Source organism: Tachysurus fulvidraco, chromosome 1 (assembly GCF_022655615.1).
Source record: "Tachysurus fulvidraco isolate hzauxx_2018 chromosome 1, HZAU_PFXX_2.0, whole genome shotgun sequence".
Classification (NCBI taxonomy): domain Eukaryota; kingdom Metazoa; phylum Chordata; class Actinopteri; order Siluriformes; family Bagridae; genus Tachysurus; species Tachysurus fulvidraco.
In genome coordinates this window covers 19,897,307-19,910,869 of record NC_062518.1, presented here as the reverse complement: position 1 = coordinate 19,910,869, position 13,563 = coordinate 19,897,307, and the positions used below count along the sequence as shown (strand labels likewise).

At 39.7% G+C, this 13,563-nt stretch overlaps 1 protein-coding gene across 2 annotated transcripts; it reads left to right on the top strand.

Annotated features, from left to right (window-relative positions):
* Positions 1 to 4,240: 4,240 nt before the first annotated feature.
* On the top strand, positions 4,241 to 13,292 carry colgalt2a (collagen beta(1-O)galactosyltransferase 2a). 2 transcript variants are annotated; one of them, XM_027148653.2, is made up of 11 exons: positions 4,241 to 4,645; positions 5,770 to 5,887; positions 6,100 to 6,234; positions 6,998 to 7,202; positions 7,775 to 7,894; positions 8,410 to 8,483; positions 8,912 to 9,018; positions 9,800 to 9,932; positions 10,892 to 11,019; positions 11,227 to 11,433; positions 12,438 to 13,292. In XM_027148653.2, the coding sequence occupies exons 1-11, from the start codon at positions 4,551 to 4,553 to the stop codon at positions 12,679 to 12,681; spliced, it is 1,566 nt and encodes a 521-aa protein (XP_027004454.2). In that variant the 5' UTR covers positions 4,241 to 4,550; the 3' UTR covers positions 12,682 to 13,292. The 2 variants fall into 2 exon arrangements, with proteins under 2 accessions (XP_027004454.2, XP_047675625.1); XM_047819669.1 differs by having other exon boundaries at positions 4,520 to 4,657.
* The last annotated feature ends 271 nt before the right edge of the window (positions 13,293 to 13,563 follow it).

Genomic DNA, 13,563 nt, shown 5'->3' with positions numbered 1-13,563 from the left:
TGAGCTAAACGCTGTTACTACACAAATAACACCTCTTTTCTATCGTAGTAATGTAGAGAGGCAGCTACAACCACATTTTGTGTAGTAACAGCATTTAGCTCAGGAGTTATTGACTCGGGAAACTCCAACCTGTGAATATGTGGCCGACTTTACTTAAGATGCCTAGGTGCTTTTTTCCTTCTCGATAGGTGAGTAACGTTGGTTTTGCTTTGTTACACAGAACTAATATATGCCTTCGTCCTTTACATGATTACGCTTGTGTGTCATTTTTGCTTGTTTGTTTATCTGCAATCATATTGTTCTTCCCTTCAGCTACGATAAAGACACATTTCTTTCCATTAGTTGCCTGGGTTATGTATGTATATGTGGTCGGAGCTATCAATACATTGGTGGGACCCACTTGGGTTAGTGGTGTGTTTGTTTTGGTGATGTCAAATATCAACATTGGCTTTCAAAAATCGGAGACCCCACCTTTAAGCTTGTGTGAACATTCAGTATTAATTAGTATTACTGTTAAGAGGGGATTTAATTTAGACTTAGGTTTCTACTGTATGTGTTTTTCTAGTTATTCTTCTTTGTTTGTGTTTATGTCTGTACTGTTTTACCTCAGCAGTGAGACTCGTCCCATGTCAACAAATAGAATGTGAAACATGTAGCATCTTTGATTTTAAACGAATAAAAATAAAATCAATACATTTTCCGTGTCATGCTGCATGTGGTTTATAGGTAAAATATTCAACCACCAATCCGTGCTCTTTGTTTAACTTTGATATGCAAATGGTTTATTACAGTATGTATTTCAATAACAGCTGGAGCTTCTGACAGAGTTGACCAATCAGAATCAAGAGTTGAACAGCGCTGTGTTCATTTGAATTAAGATAATAACAAAATAATAGCAAGATAATAAAACTTCTTTATTTGTCTCAAATCAAGTCAAATCTACTTGAAAGCGATATTCGTATTTTTTCCACTTGATTTTGATCTGTAGACGGATAACATTCATTCATTCATTCATTCATTTTCTACCGCTTATCCAAACTTCTCGGGTCACGGGGAGCCTGTGCCTATCTCAGGCAGGATACACCCTGGACGGAGTGGCAACCCATCACAGGGCACACACATACTCTCATTCACACACACTCACACACTACAGACAATTTTCCAGAGATGCCAATCAACCTACCATGCATGTCTTTGGACCGGGGGAGGAAACCGGAGTACCCGGAGGAAACCCCCGAGGCACGGGGAGAACATGCAAACTCCACACACACAAGGCGCAGGCGGGAATCGAACCCCCAACCCTGGAGGTCTGAGGCGAACGTGCTAACCACTAAGCCACCGTGCCCCCCTACAGATAACATATTTAACAAAGTTCAAAATTCATTCTATTATATTACAATAAGCAACCTCCATTTAATTCAACAGTTATACATACAGACTTATAGCATGTCCAGTGTGTAAAGTGTATTTATTTATTGATGTATTTATTGACATGTGGTGTATTTAATTAGAAAGAAAAAGTGTGCTACATTGCTGTATTATTTAAATTATTTAATAACAATTCATGTTCAGATCACAAGTTCTAGCTCCAGCTCCAGCTCTATCTCCAGTCCAACAGATCCCTCAGCCTTATATTGACTGCCACATTCTTTCTGTCCCTGTTCGAGACCAGAGGAACACCGTGCTGGCCATGTGGCAACTACAGGTATGTATTCTACTTTGGTTTGGAGTCTTTAGATTGGATTTCTCCTATGCACTCTCGGACTTGGAACCGATCCGGATCGAGTCAGCACTGCTCAAACCGAAGGTGATGATCGCCATCGTGGCTCGCAATTCCGAACACAGCCTTCCTTATTACCTGGGCTGCATCGAACGTTTGGACTATCCCAAGGACAGGATAGCTATCTGGTAATGGCTTCTTATTTTTTATTTAATGTTCCTTTCTTTTCTTTTCTTTTCCACTGGTGAAATTGTGGTTTAAAGGAACCGTATGTGTAAAGAATTCTTTGCAAGTGTAGCATAAAACGGATAAACATTTCACGAGCTAAGGCAGGGGTCGGCAACCCGCGGCTCCGGAGCCGCAAGTTGGCTCCTTCATCCCTCTGCTGCGGCTCCCCTGTAGATTTGGAAAATAAATATTTAAATTAAATTAATTTTATTGTAGTTAGCTAGTTAAAAAAAACAAATTCTAAGATTATGATGCTCTTGTAACATTAAAATAAATGTAATTTAATAAATTAAACGTGTTTAATTTTTTTGTCGCTCAAAATATAACCGCCGATTTGCGAAATCCGACACAGAAGCAGACGCATTTTTGGTTCGCTGCAGCCGACAAGTTAAAATTTTGATGTCATGAATACGAAGAGAACTCGATTAGACATTGGACATTTTATTAGAAAGTAACCTTCAACCCGGCGACTTTTTTGTTAAGGTTAGTTCAAACTGTTTAAAATATTTTTTTTATTGCAGAAATAACATTTCGTTTACTCGGTAGCGGTTCATTGATTTCATAAATGCAACACACTACAGTTGTTTCTATACCTTCCATAAAGGTAAAAAAACGACATATGCAATTTTATCTTCATTTTAGATGTCAAAAGGGTTTTGTGGCTCCCTGTGTTTTTTTTTCTGTGGGAAACGGGTCCAAATGTCTCTCTGAGTGTTTAAGGTTACCGACTCCTGAGCTAAGGAATATCCTACTGAGAATTTGTGTCAGTGCATCGTGTGCTTCTGTAGAGTGACGACACAAACAAACGCACAGAACTATAAGAAAAGTCTACGAGGAATTTTGCTTGTTTTTCTTTATACATGTCCTCTATTTTAAGAACATTAAGTATTATGTGGTTGCCCTGACTTGGAAAAACGTCCCTAATCGGCACCCGGGTCTGAAATATTCTGCGCTTGAACAGCAAACAGGGCAAAGGAGCAGCCAGGAGATTCACAGCGGAGTGATAAAATGCAGAGAGACACTAGGACTTATTCACTGCATGATAACTCTACAAGCTTCTGTGTTATCTTCATGTGCAGGAAATGGAGGAAGACATGAAACCAGTCACCATGGTTACACAAGTGCTGACATTCAGCAGTGTTAAAGAAATGATCTTTACAACGGTTTAACTCTACAGAATATCTCGATTTAGCCCATTGTCTACGTTTAAAGTCGAGTCGATTCGAGACCCTCTACCTTTCAGGAACTCTTATAATTCTATGCTCCTTTTTTAACCTGCATTTCTTCTTCTTTTATCCCAAAAATCCTAATTTTAATTTTCTCTAGAATTCTGATAATTCATTTCTCTCTTTCTGTCGTTCTGTTTATTTCACACTATCGCTTTCTTTTATTCTTTTCATTTAGTTCACTTTGAAGATTTTGGAAATTCTACACTCTCGCTTTCTCCTTCTGTTATTCTGTTACTTTGCTTCTCTCCGGAATTCTGCACTCTCTCTTTCTATTATTTTCTTAATTCTACACTCTCTGAATTTCTGTTCATTGTATTTCTATTTTCATTTCTCCAGACATTTTGGTAATTCTATGTTCTTTAGCCTTCTCTGGAATTGTGTTGCTTCTATGCTCACTACAATTCTTCTACAATTCTATGCTCCTTCTTCATTTTTGTAAAATTCTATTGACATCTATGCTTTAAAAAAAAGGTGAATTGTATACACTCAGGCAAACAAAGAATTATATCAAGTCTGTGCTATGTCTCTCTCTCTCTATATATATCTAGGATATATATAGAGATATGATGATATATAGTGTATATCATATGATATATGAATATATTATATATATATATGAAAAAATTATATATGTATATATATAGTATATATAGGTTTATATATATTAATATAGTAGATATATATATATATATATATATGATATATATATATATAATATATATATATCTATATATATATATATATCTATATATATATATTTACTATTTGAATATAATACATATAGGATATTAAAAATATATATATTATTATATATATTGTACTTCTTCTTTCTACTAATATATTATAAATATATATATTCTCTGAATAATATCTGCTCTAAATTCTCTCTCTGTCTCTCTCTCTCACTCCCTCCCTCCCTCTCTCTCTCTTCCACTCTCTCTCTCTCTGCCTCTGTCTGTCTGTCTGTCTGTCTCTCTCTCTCTCTCTCTCTCTCTCTCTGTCTCCCCCCCCTCTCTCTCTCCCTCTCTCTCTCCCACTCTCTCTCTCTCTAATAGAAAAGAAATATTTCCATTTGAACATATGTAGAGTTAAATGCAGATCCTGTAGAAGTGTTTTATGAATATATTTTCCGAATAGAATCAAATATGCATAGAATTCGGAACAGAACTGACTCCTTTTACAGTCCCTGAAGCTAACATACTGAAAACAGTTATTGTGTAGTTATCATAGTGTGAAGATTATTTCACTGTGATTTTAATATATTGAGTGATATATTTGAGAAAAATAGTCTGGATTTAAAATTAATATGCAGTTTCATCCTAGTGAAGAATGTTGGAAATAATGTTTGTTGCAGGGCAGCAGCAGACCACAGCATGGATAACACCACGGCCATGCTGCAGGAGTGGGTGTCGGGAGTGGAGGGACTGTATCATTCCGTACGATTCCAGACCACGGAACATGGGAGCAGGTAGAAGTTCAGGTTTGAATTATTTGTTTTAATAACCGGTGTAATGCTTGATCATTCATTCATACATTCACTCATTCATTTTCTACCGCTTATCCCATCTTCTCGGGTCACGGGGAGCCTGTGATCTCAGGCGTCGAGGCAGGATACACCCTGGACGGAGTGCCAACCCATCGCAGGGCACACACACACTCTCATTCACTCATACACACACACACACAACGGACAATTTTCCAGAGATGCCAATCAACCTACCATGCATGTCTTTGGACCGGGGGGAGGAAACCGGAGTACACGGAGGAAACCCCCAAGGCACGAGGAGAACATGCAAACTCCACACACACAAGGCGGAGACGGGAATCGAACCCCCAACCCTGGAGGTGTGAGGCAAACGTGCTAACCACTAAGCCACCGTGACCCCCCTATTTGTATATTTCCATTTAATTTGACCGCATTTCTATTTTTACTCCAACCCCTCATATTGATTGGAGCATATACACTCACAAAAGAATTTCACTGCATGACATATATTTATATCGTTTTTATATAGTTTATACTTTTTATTTATCTATCTCCTTTTGGTTTTGGTTTATTTTTTATCCTAAATTTTATCCTAAATTTTTTATGCTTATATACCAGACAGTTGCATAAATAATTTTTTTATTTGACATGGCATACTCTATACTCTCTGGAAGTCTGTAAATTGTATTCACACTCTTCCTATTATTCTGTTAATTCTACACAATTAGAAATTCTGTTATTTCTACACTCGTTTTTTGTTGTTCTGATAGAAATTTGATATCTTTGGTGTTATAATTTGATCATTCTCACTGCTTGCTTTCTACTATTCTACTCATTCGATTATCTCTGGTGGCCCGTTAATTCTATTCTTTCTCTTTCTTTTTAGTACTACACTCTGCAAGGTTGTGCTATTTCTATCCTCTTTCCATTCCATTATTCGGTTTTCTAGATTTCTTCATTTTTTCTTATTCTTTTCTACTTGAATAGTTCAATGTTATTGCGATTTTTAGATTAAATCTTGTGATTGAAGATTAATGATAATATTACACTGTACAGGATCTCTGTTTGGTTTTGTAGGTGTTAAGTAATAAGATTTTTATATATAGTTCCTATGCTGATGAGCTCGGCCCCAAGCACTGGCCAGATTCCAGATTCATCCATGTGATGAAGTTGAGGCAGGCTGCTCTCCAATCAGCTCGGGCTCAGTGGGCTGACTACATCCTGGTGCGTTTTATGGTGTCATTGTTGACTGTTTTATCTCAGGAAACTATAGTAGCAAACATATACATATATATATATATATATGTATATGTTTGCTAGTAGCATACGTATACATCTCCAGTGTCAGCATTTTGTGGATGTCAGAACTTGTTTCACTGTGTTAACCAGTAACTCTAAATCAGATCTCTTATGTCTTACTCACCCTATCCTTCTAGTTTGCAGACAGCGATAACTTGTTGACGAACCCGAAGGTCCTGAGCCAGCTGTTAGCCGAGAACCGCACACTGGTGGCCCCTATGTTGGAATCCAGAACGCTTTATTCTAACTTCTGGTGTGGAATGACTGCACAGGTACACTGTGTTATCTTTAGCATCGTCTACGTTTTTAGGGTTTTAGTTGACATTTATTAGTGTAATTAGATGAGGTTGTGGTATGTGGATAGGCTTTTGAACAAAAAGCTGTGAGATCAAAACCCAGCACCACCACCAAGAAGTTACCACTGCTAGTCACTTGAGCAAGGCATTTAACCCTTAACCACTAATTTCATTCATTCATTCATTCATTCATTTTCTACCGCTTATCCGAACTTCTCGGGTCACGGGGAGCCTGTGCCTATCTCAGGCGTCATCAGGCATCAAGGCAGGATACACCCTGGACGGAGTGCCAACCCATCGCAGGACACACACACTCTCATTCACTCACACACACACACACACACTACGGACAAACAATTTTCCAGAGATGCCAATCAACCTACCATGCATGTCTTTGGAGCGGGGGAGGAAACCGGAGTACCCAGAGGAAACCCCGAGGCACGGGGGGAACATGCAAACTCCACACACACAAGGCGGAGGCGGGAATCGAACCCCCAACCCTGGAGGTGTGAGGCGAACATGATAACCACTAAGCCAACGTGCCCCCCCCCCCTTAACCACTAAGTTTTGTAAAAAAAAAAACCAACAAGTGGATTTGACTAAAGGCATCTGACAAATGATATAAATCCCAAAATTTAAATTCCAAGACATATCCCTATTACAGATAGTGCTTTCTTTAAAAGTCTTTGTGTTTGTTGGAATGTTATATACCGTATATACTGTAACCTTCTTTACACAGGGATATTATAAGAGAACTGATTCCTACATTCCCATTCGAAACTGGCAGAGGGTTGGGTGCCACGCTGTGCCAATGATTCACTCCACCATGCTGCTGGATCTACGCCGCTACACCAGCCGTGCCTTGACCTTCTACCCGCTCCACCAGCTCTACCCATGGATCCTGGATGACATCCTGGCATTCTCCTTTTCAGCCAGACAGGCAGGTGAGCCTGGATTTACAGCACATAGCTATTCAAACTCACCATTTGAGTCACCAAACACAACTCTGTGGAAACCGCTACAGATGTTTAAGCTTTCGACAACACATTCTGACCAATGGGGACTTTCATCTTCGTAATAATAATCATGAAATTCAATTAAATTGAATTGAGTTAAGGGGGGCACGGTGGCTTAGTGGTTAGCATGTTCGCCTCACACCTCCAAGGTTGGGGGTTCGATTCCCACCTCCGCCTTGTGTGTGTGGAGTTTGCATGTTCTCCCTGTGCCTCGGGGGTTTCCTCCGGGTACTCCGGTTTCCTCCCCCGGTCCAAAGACATGCATGGTATGGCATCTCTGGAAAATTGTCCGTAGTGTGTGATTGTGTGAGTGAATGAGAGTGTGTGTGTGTGTGTGCCCTGTGATGGGTTTGCACTCCGTCCAGGGTGTATTCTGCCTCGATGCCCGATAACGCCTGAGATAGGCACAGGCTCCCTAGAAGTTCGGATAAGCGGTAGAAAATGAATGAATGAATGAATTGAGTTATGATTCATTTTCTTATTCTCGTGCTTCCCTGCAGGAGTACAGATGTTTGTGTGCAACAGAGAGCATTATGGGTATTTGCCTGTGCCACTGCTGACCCAGCAGACTCTGGAGGATGAGACGGAGAGCTTCAGACACACACTCACCGAGGCGATGAGTGAGTCAAACGACGTTCTGACAATGCAAAATTTTCCATAAACAGACAAGGGCAAATGTTCACACACACCCCCTCCCCCCTTTTAAAAAAAAAATGAAGACAAATGGAAAAGGATTTTACACGTGTACATTATCTTAAAATTATAGAAACCTGAGGGGGAAAAAAAGGAGTTTTGATGTACTGTAATGATTCTAGACCTGAATATTACAAGATGGCCATATGTAAAAGTTAAAAAGATGGCCATATGGCTACAAAATCCCTTACATAAACCCTACAGGACTCTAAACCTAGTGAAGAAAAGGAAAACGAGGCCGTTGTGTTTCACTCACACGGTGATTCACACAGGCTTCTTTCTATACTCGCAGCTTTCACACCCTTTTACGTAAACTCGCACCTCGTTCCTTTTCTTCTACGTCTGTCAGATGAACGTGTTGTTCCGTTATGAAATCTCTGCAGTTTAGTAAGGCCGTACGAAAACGATTTCTTGACACTGAATTCTTCTCTGTGCTCTGTAGCTGATTTCGCCTTGGAGCCTACACGTTATTTACACAAGGCATCGAGAAACAAAGAGCGAATGGCGTTTGACGAGGTACAGTACCGATGTCTGATGTCTCTATAAGTTACGTCAGCATGCGTAGTGTATGAATAGGGCGAGAATAATAAACCAATGGTGGAGAACTTACTGTGAGATACAAAGCAGTGATGCTGGAGACTCCTTCCATAAAATGTTTAAAATAAATTTCCTTCACCATATAATTGATTACACAATTTTCTTTCTTTCTTTCTTTCTTTCTTTCTTAATTCATTAATAAAAACAACACATTTGTTATTATTCCTAGATTATGTGCAGAAATATCAAGGAGTTAGGTTACTATGGAAACAACATTATATTACAATACAAATATTTCTTGTGGATTTATTTATTTATTTATTTGTTTGTTTGTTTGTTGGATTCTTATGTAGTTAGTCTTCTTGAAAATATTAATCCAGAATATTCCTCCCTGCTTGTTTGGTCAGATCTACATCATTAATCTACTGAGGCGCACGGACCGTAGGTCACGGATGTTGCGGACTTTGGATGTTTTAGGGATTGAAGTGACGTTGGCTGATGCAGTGGATGGCAAGTACGAGATAAAAAAAGAAAAGAAAATAGATGAAAATCGTACACACTTTTACGGCAGTCCTAAGAGGCCATGCATTATTATTATTTAATTTTTTTTGTCGTTTTTGTTTTTTTGATCAAGACTTAATTTCCTCCTGATTTCGGCATAAAAAAAGTTGTTTTCTCGTTATCACAACTTGAGAGGACATCCCTCTCTATATATACAGATATAACGCCCAACTCTGCTCGAGGTAACTGGCAAAAAGTCGTGACAGTGAGAAAACAACTCTTGTTATTTGTTATGTCGAGATCACTCACTCTCACTCACTCATTTTCTACCGCTTATCCAAGCTACCTCGGGTCACGGGGAGCCTGTGCCTATCTCAGGCGTCATCGGCATCGAGGCAGGATACACCCTGGACGGAGTGCCAATCCATCACAGGGCACACACACTCTCATTCACTCACACACTCACATACTACAGACAATTTTCCAGAGATGCCAATCAACCTACCATGCATGTCTTTGGACCGGGGGAGGAAACCGGAGTACCCGGAGGAAACCCCCGAGGCACGGGGAGAACATGCAAACTCCACACACACAAGGCGGAGGCGGGAATCGAACCCCGACCCTGGAGGTGTGAGGCGAACGTGCTAACATAACAACTCTTGTTATGTCGAGATTATGAAAAAAAATTAAGTCGTGGAAATATAATGATGCATGGCCTCTCAGGACTTCTGTACTCGTGTCATATAATTAGCTTTATATAAAAAGAACATTAAAAACAACCCTCTTTACTTCAGGGCTTTGAACTCATCACGGCTACAGGTTTTGGGGATTGAGATGCTGCCCAGCTACAGAGACCCCTACTCTGACAGAGCGCTCACTAAAGGAGAGATCGGATGTTTTCTCAGCCATTACAACATCTGGAAGCAGGTAGGAGCTGTACATGTTGGTTCGAATGAATGTTTGCAGGATAGAATAAAGCAACAAAGCATGCTCAAAGGTTTAGAGATAAAATCGCAGAGCCGTCCATAAAAGGTTCTTGGCTCTTGATAGGTCTGCAGTACTTCAGAATTTAACTCATGCTCAGAATTGATCCCTCAATCTCACGGCAAATTTTTTTCAGTTTTACATTTTAAAAAATGGGTGATATGGAAAAATTCGTTTAAAAAGCTTCAGAATTGTTACAAAACATTCAAAAATTTATATTTAACATGACACTGCTTTTTTAATGCATGTCAATTTCCTTAGTAACATTTAAGAATTGTTTTTGAAAATCTAATCTGACACACTCATTTAAAAAAAATCTGTTTAAAATGTAAATGTTTTGCATCGTCATCTATATTCGGGGGGGGGGGGCACGGTGGCTTAGTGGTTAGCACGTTCGCCTCACACCTCCAGGGTTGGGGGTTCGATACCCGCCTCCGCTTTGTGTGTGTGTGGAGTTTGCATGTTCTCCCCGTTTCCTCCCCTGGTCCAAAGACGTGCATGGAAGGTTGATTGGCATCTCTGGAAAATTGTCCGTAGTGTGTGTGTGTGTGAGTGAATGAGAGTGTGTGTGTGTCCTGCGATGGGTTGGCACCCCGTCCAGGGTGTATCCTGCCTCGATGTCCAATGACGCCTGAGATCAGGCTCAGCACAGGCTCCCCGTGACCCGAGAAGTTCGGATAAGCAGTAGAAAATGAATGAATGAATGAACATGTAGTTGTTGATGAATCAACTTTGGGGTGATAAAGGAAACTTAACATCACAACACGTTTCCAATAACAGCACAACCTATTATGGTTTATTTCTTACATGAGGAAGGATGATCCTGATAAAGTGCACACACATTAAGAGGACCCAAGGTTTGGTTTTCCCCCATTCTATAGAGTGCATTTTGTCTCCTTCAGGTGGTGGAACGTAAGCAACAGCAGGTACTTGTGCTAGAGGATGACATTCGCTTTGAACTTAACTTCAAGAAACGCCTGAACACAATTATGAAGGACGTACAGCGGACGCGGCTCCAGTGGGATTTGATGTACGTACTCGGTGCATTTGTTTTAGATATTGCCCAGGTTCCTGTCAGGCTTTAGGAAACAACAAAGCAACCAGAAGCTGATTTAAAAGAAATGGTAGCTGAAGCAGACCTACAATTTGTGACAGACTGAGATTATGAAAAGTGGTTCTACAGTTGCTGTTTGCTCTAATTATCCTAATAACCCTCAATTTTCCACCTCTCTCCCAGATACGTGGGCCGTAAGCGGTTGCAGGTGAAGAATCCAGAACGCTGGGTGCAGGGGATAAAGAACCTGGTTTACCCTCATTATTCCTATTGGACTCTGGGATACGCTCTCTCTCTTCAAGGTGCTAAGAAACTGCTGGAGGCAAAACCTTTGGGCAAAATGCTGCCAGTAGATGAGTTCTTGCCGGTTATGTTCAACAAACACCCCAAGTATGTTATAGTTTAGTAGATTTTACACTTCAGCACATTTTGAAACCTTGGCAATGGCTTATATGCTCAGACTAAAATTATACATTTGAGAGCAAACCATCCTTTGCTTCCTCTATTGTTACTGAGTGTACAAAGTATGAGAAAACCTTTGGACCTTCTGATGTGACTGTCTCCAGATCAGACGACATTTGAAAGTATGACATCTTTCACGTAAATTAATGTCGATAGATCGTAGAGAATGGGCAAAAAAATGGGCAAAAATTCAACCTATGTTATGAGTTAATTAATCAGTGAGAATGTTCAATAACAGCATCTCTGACAGTGGGATGGAATAGGGTCACAATGTTCTGGTTACTTCTAAAGAACCTTAAACTCTCAGCTAGCATTGATTTTCTAACATGGGTTTATGTTCTCATGTTCTCAACTTACTACCGATGGATAGACAACAGAAAGAAAATAAATAGAGAACAGAGTACTGATATGTCTGAAGTGGGGTTCAGGGGGTAGGGATCAACTTAATGACTGGGATCTATGGTAAATTCTGAGCATCGTTGAGAATCTGCGATTGGGGTTAAAAAGAGTTGAAATCGAATAAGGGATGGTGAACCAAGCATTGTTAGAGTTGGGGATCCTACATAGGGATCTGAGATTGGGAATCAGAGTATTGATGACTATCTGGGATAAGTATCAGACTGTTGTTAGGATCTGGGTTAGGAATCGGTGAATTGATGGGAATCTGAGATGAATTGATGGGAATCTGAGACAGGGATCAGTGTACTGATGGAAGATCTGGTTTGGGAATCAGGGAATTGAAGAAGATCTGGGATGTGGATCAGTGTATTGTTGAGAATCTGTGATGGGATCAATGTATCGATAGGTATCTTAGGATCTTGGATGAGGATTAGTGTGTTGACAGGGATATGGGGATTGATCTGGAGTTCATTGATGTCCATTAGATAAAATCCTGATACTTTATAGCCATAAAATGATCTCTGTATTCACAGGGAAGAGTACCTGGCTCACTTTAAGCAGAGGGACCTGATAGCTTTCTCAGTGGAACCTCTCCTAATCTACCCAACCCACTACACAGGAGAACCCGGCTATAGCAGTGACACTGAGACATCTACCATCTGGGACAACGAGAGCATTAACACAGACTGGGACCACCAGCATTCCAATGAAAAGCAGAACCGTGGAGATGCACCCACTTTACCTACTTCAGATGGGGGCAGCAGGGATGAACTCTAAGTTAATCAGTCACAGGGGGGCATTGGGCAGCATGGGGTAACTTTTTATGAACATGAAAATCTGGTCACATATTCAAATGTTTACATTTGCAAATGCAAATGTGTTGTTTTACACACTTCATGGGTTATCCATTAATGGTTTTATATAGAACATGTTTCCCTCAGGTTCACCTTTTAGGAGACTAAGGACCATTAATTATCCAATGAACTTAAAGGAACCTCAGGAAAAACTGTTTGCACCATTCCTTTACCCAGTTAATACATATATGTTTGGGAAAGGGGTTCTTCAGTGGTTCTTTGGATGGCTTAAAACTCAAAAACTCCTTCTTAACTTGCTTCTTAAAAAGGTTCTTGATGCATTTCTGATATACTTTTTGAAGCATTTTGATGTAATGTTTTACAATAAATCTTTAAGCATCCCACCAAAGGTTCTTACAGGTGAGGCTTGAAAGTTTCCCACAGGCTTCATGATAATTAAGAAAGTTGTGGATTCCTGAATTCTTCCTGGACCTTTAGGAAAACCCTTGTTTTGTTCTAAACCAAACCTTGAAAGGTTTCTCCAGAAGCACAACCTAAGGTTTCTAATTAAAATAATAAAGAATCGAGAAAAAATTGAAGGTCTTTTACAATATACTTATCTGCTTCGAATAATGTTCTTTTGTTTTCTGTATCATTAAGTTCCCACAAATTCCAAACATATCATTGTAGTTTGAACCAGCCATAAAAAAAACCAACATGACAAACAGAATAATCATAATAATTAGATCTTTTTTTATTTAAAAAGCACTGGCAGTTTCTTGTGGTTTGAGGCAATCAATTAATCCAAATATTAGCAAAGTTTCATACCTCACAATGTGCTATAAAAAAAAAATCCCACAAATAG

Bases quoted from the DNA above. Each gene is read 5' to 3' on its own strand.
- colgalt2a (XM_027148653.2), top strand. From the start codon at position 4,551: ATGGATAACACCACGGCCATGCTGCAGGAGTGGGTGTCGGGAGTGGAG. The intron at 9,019-9,799 runs GTACGAGATAAA...TCTTTACTTCAG, and splicing joins GCTGATGCAGTGGATGGCAA to GGCTTTGAACTCATCACGGC. The intron at 11,020-11,226 runs GTACGTACTCGG...CCTCTCTCCCAG, and splicing joins CGGCTCCAGTGGGATTTGAT to ATACGTGGGCCGTAAGCGGT.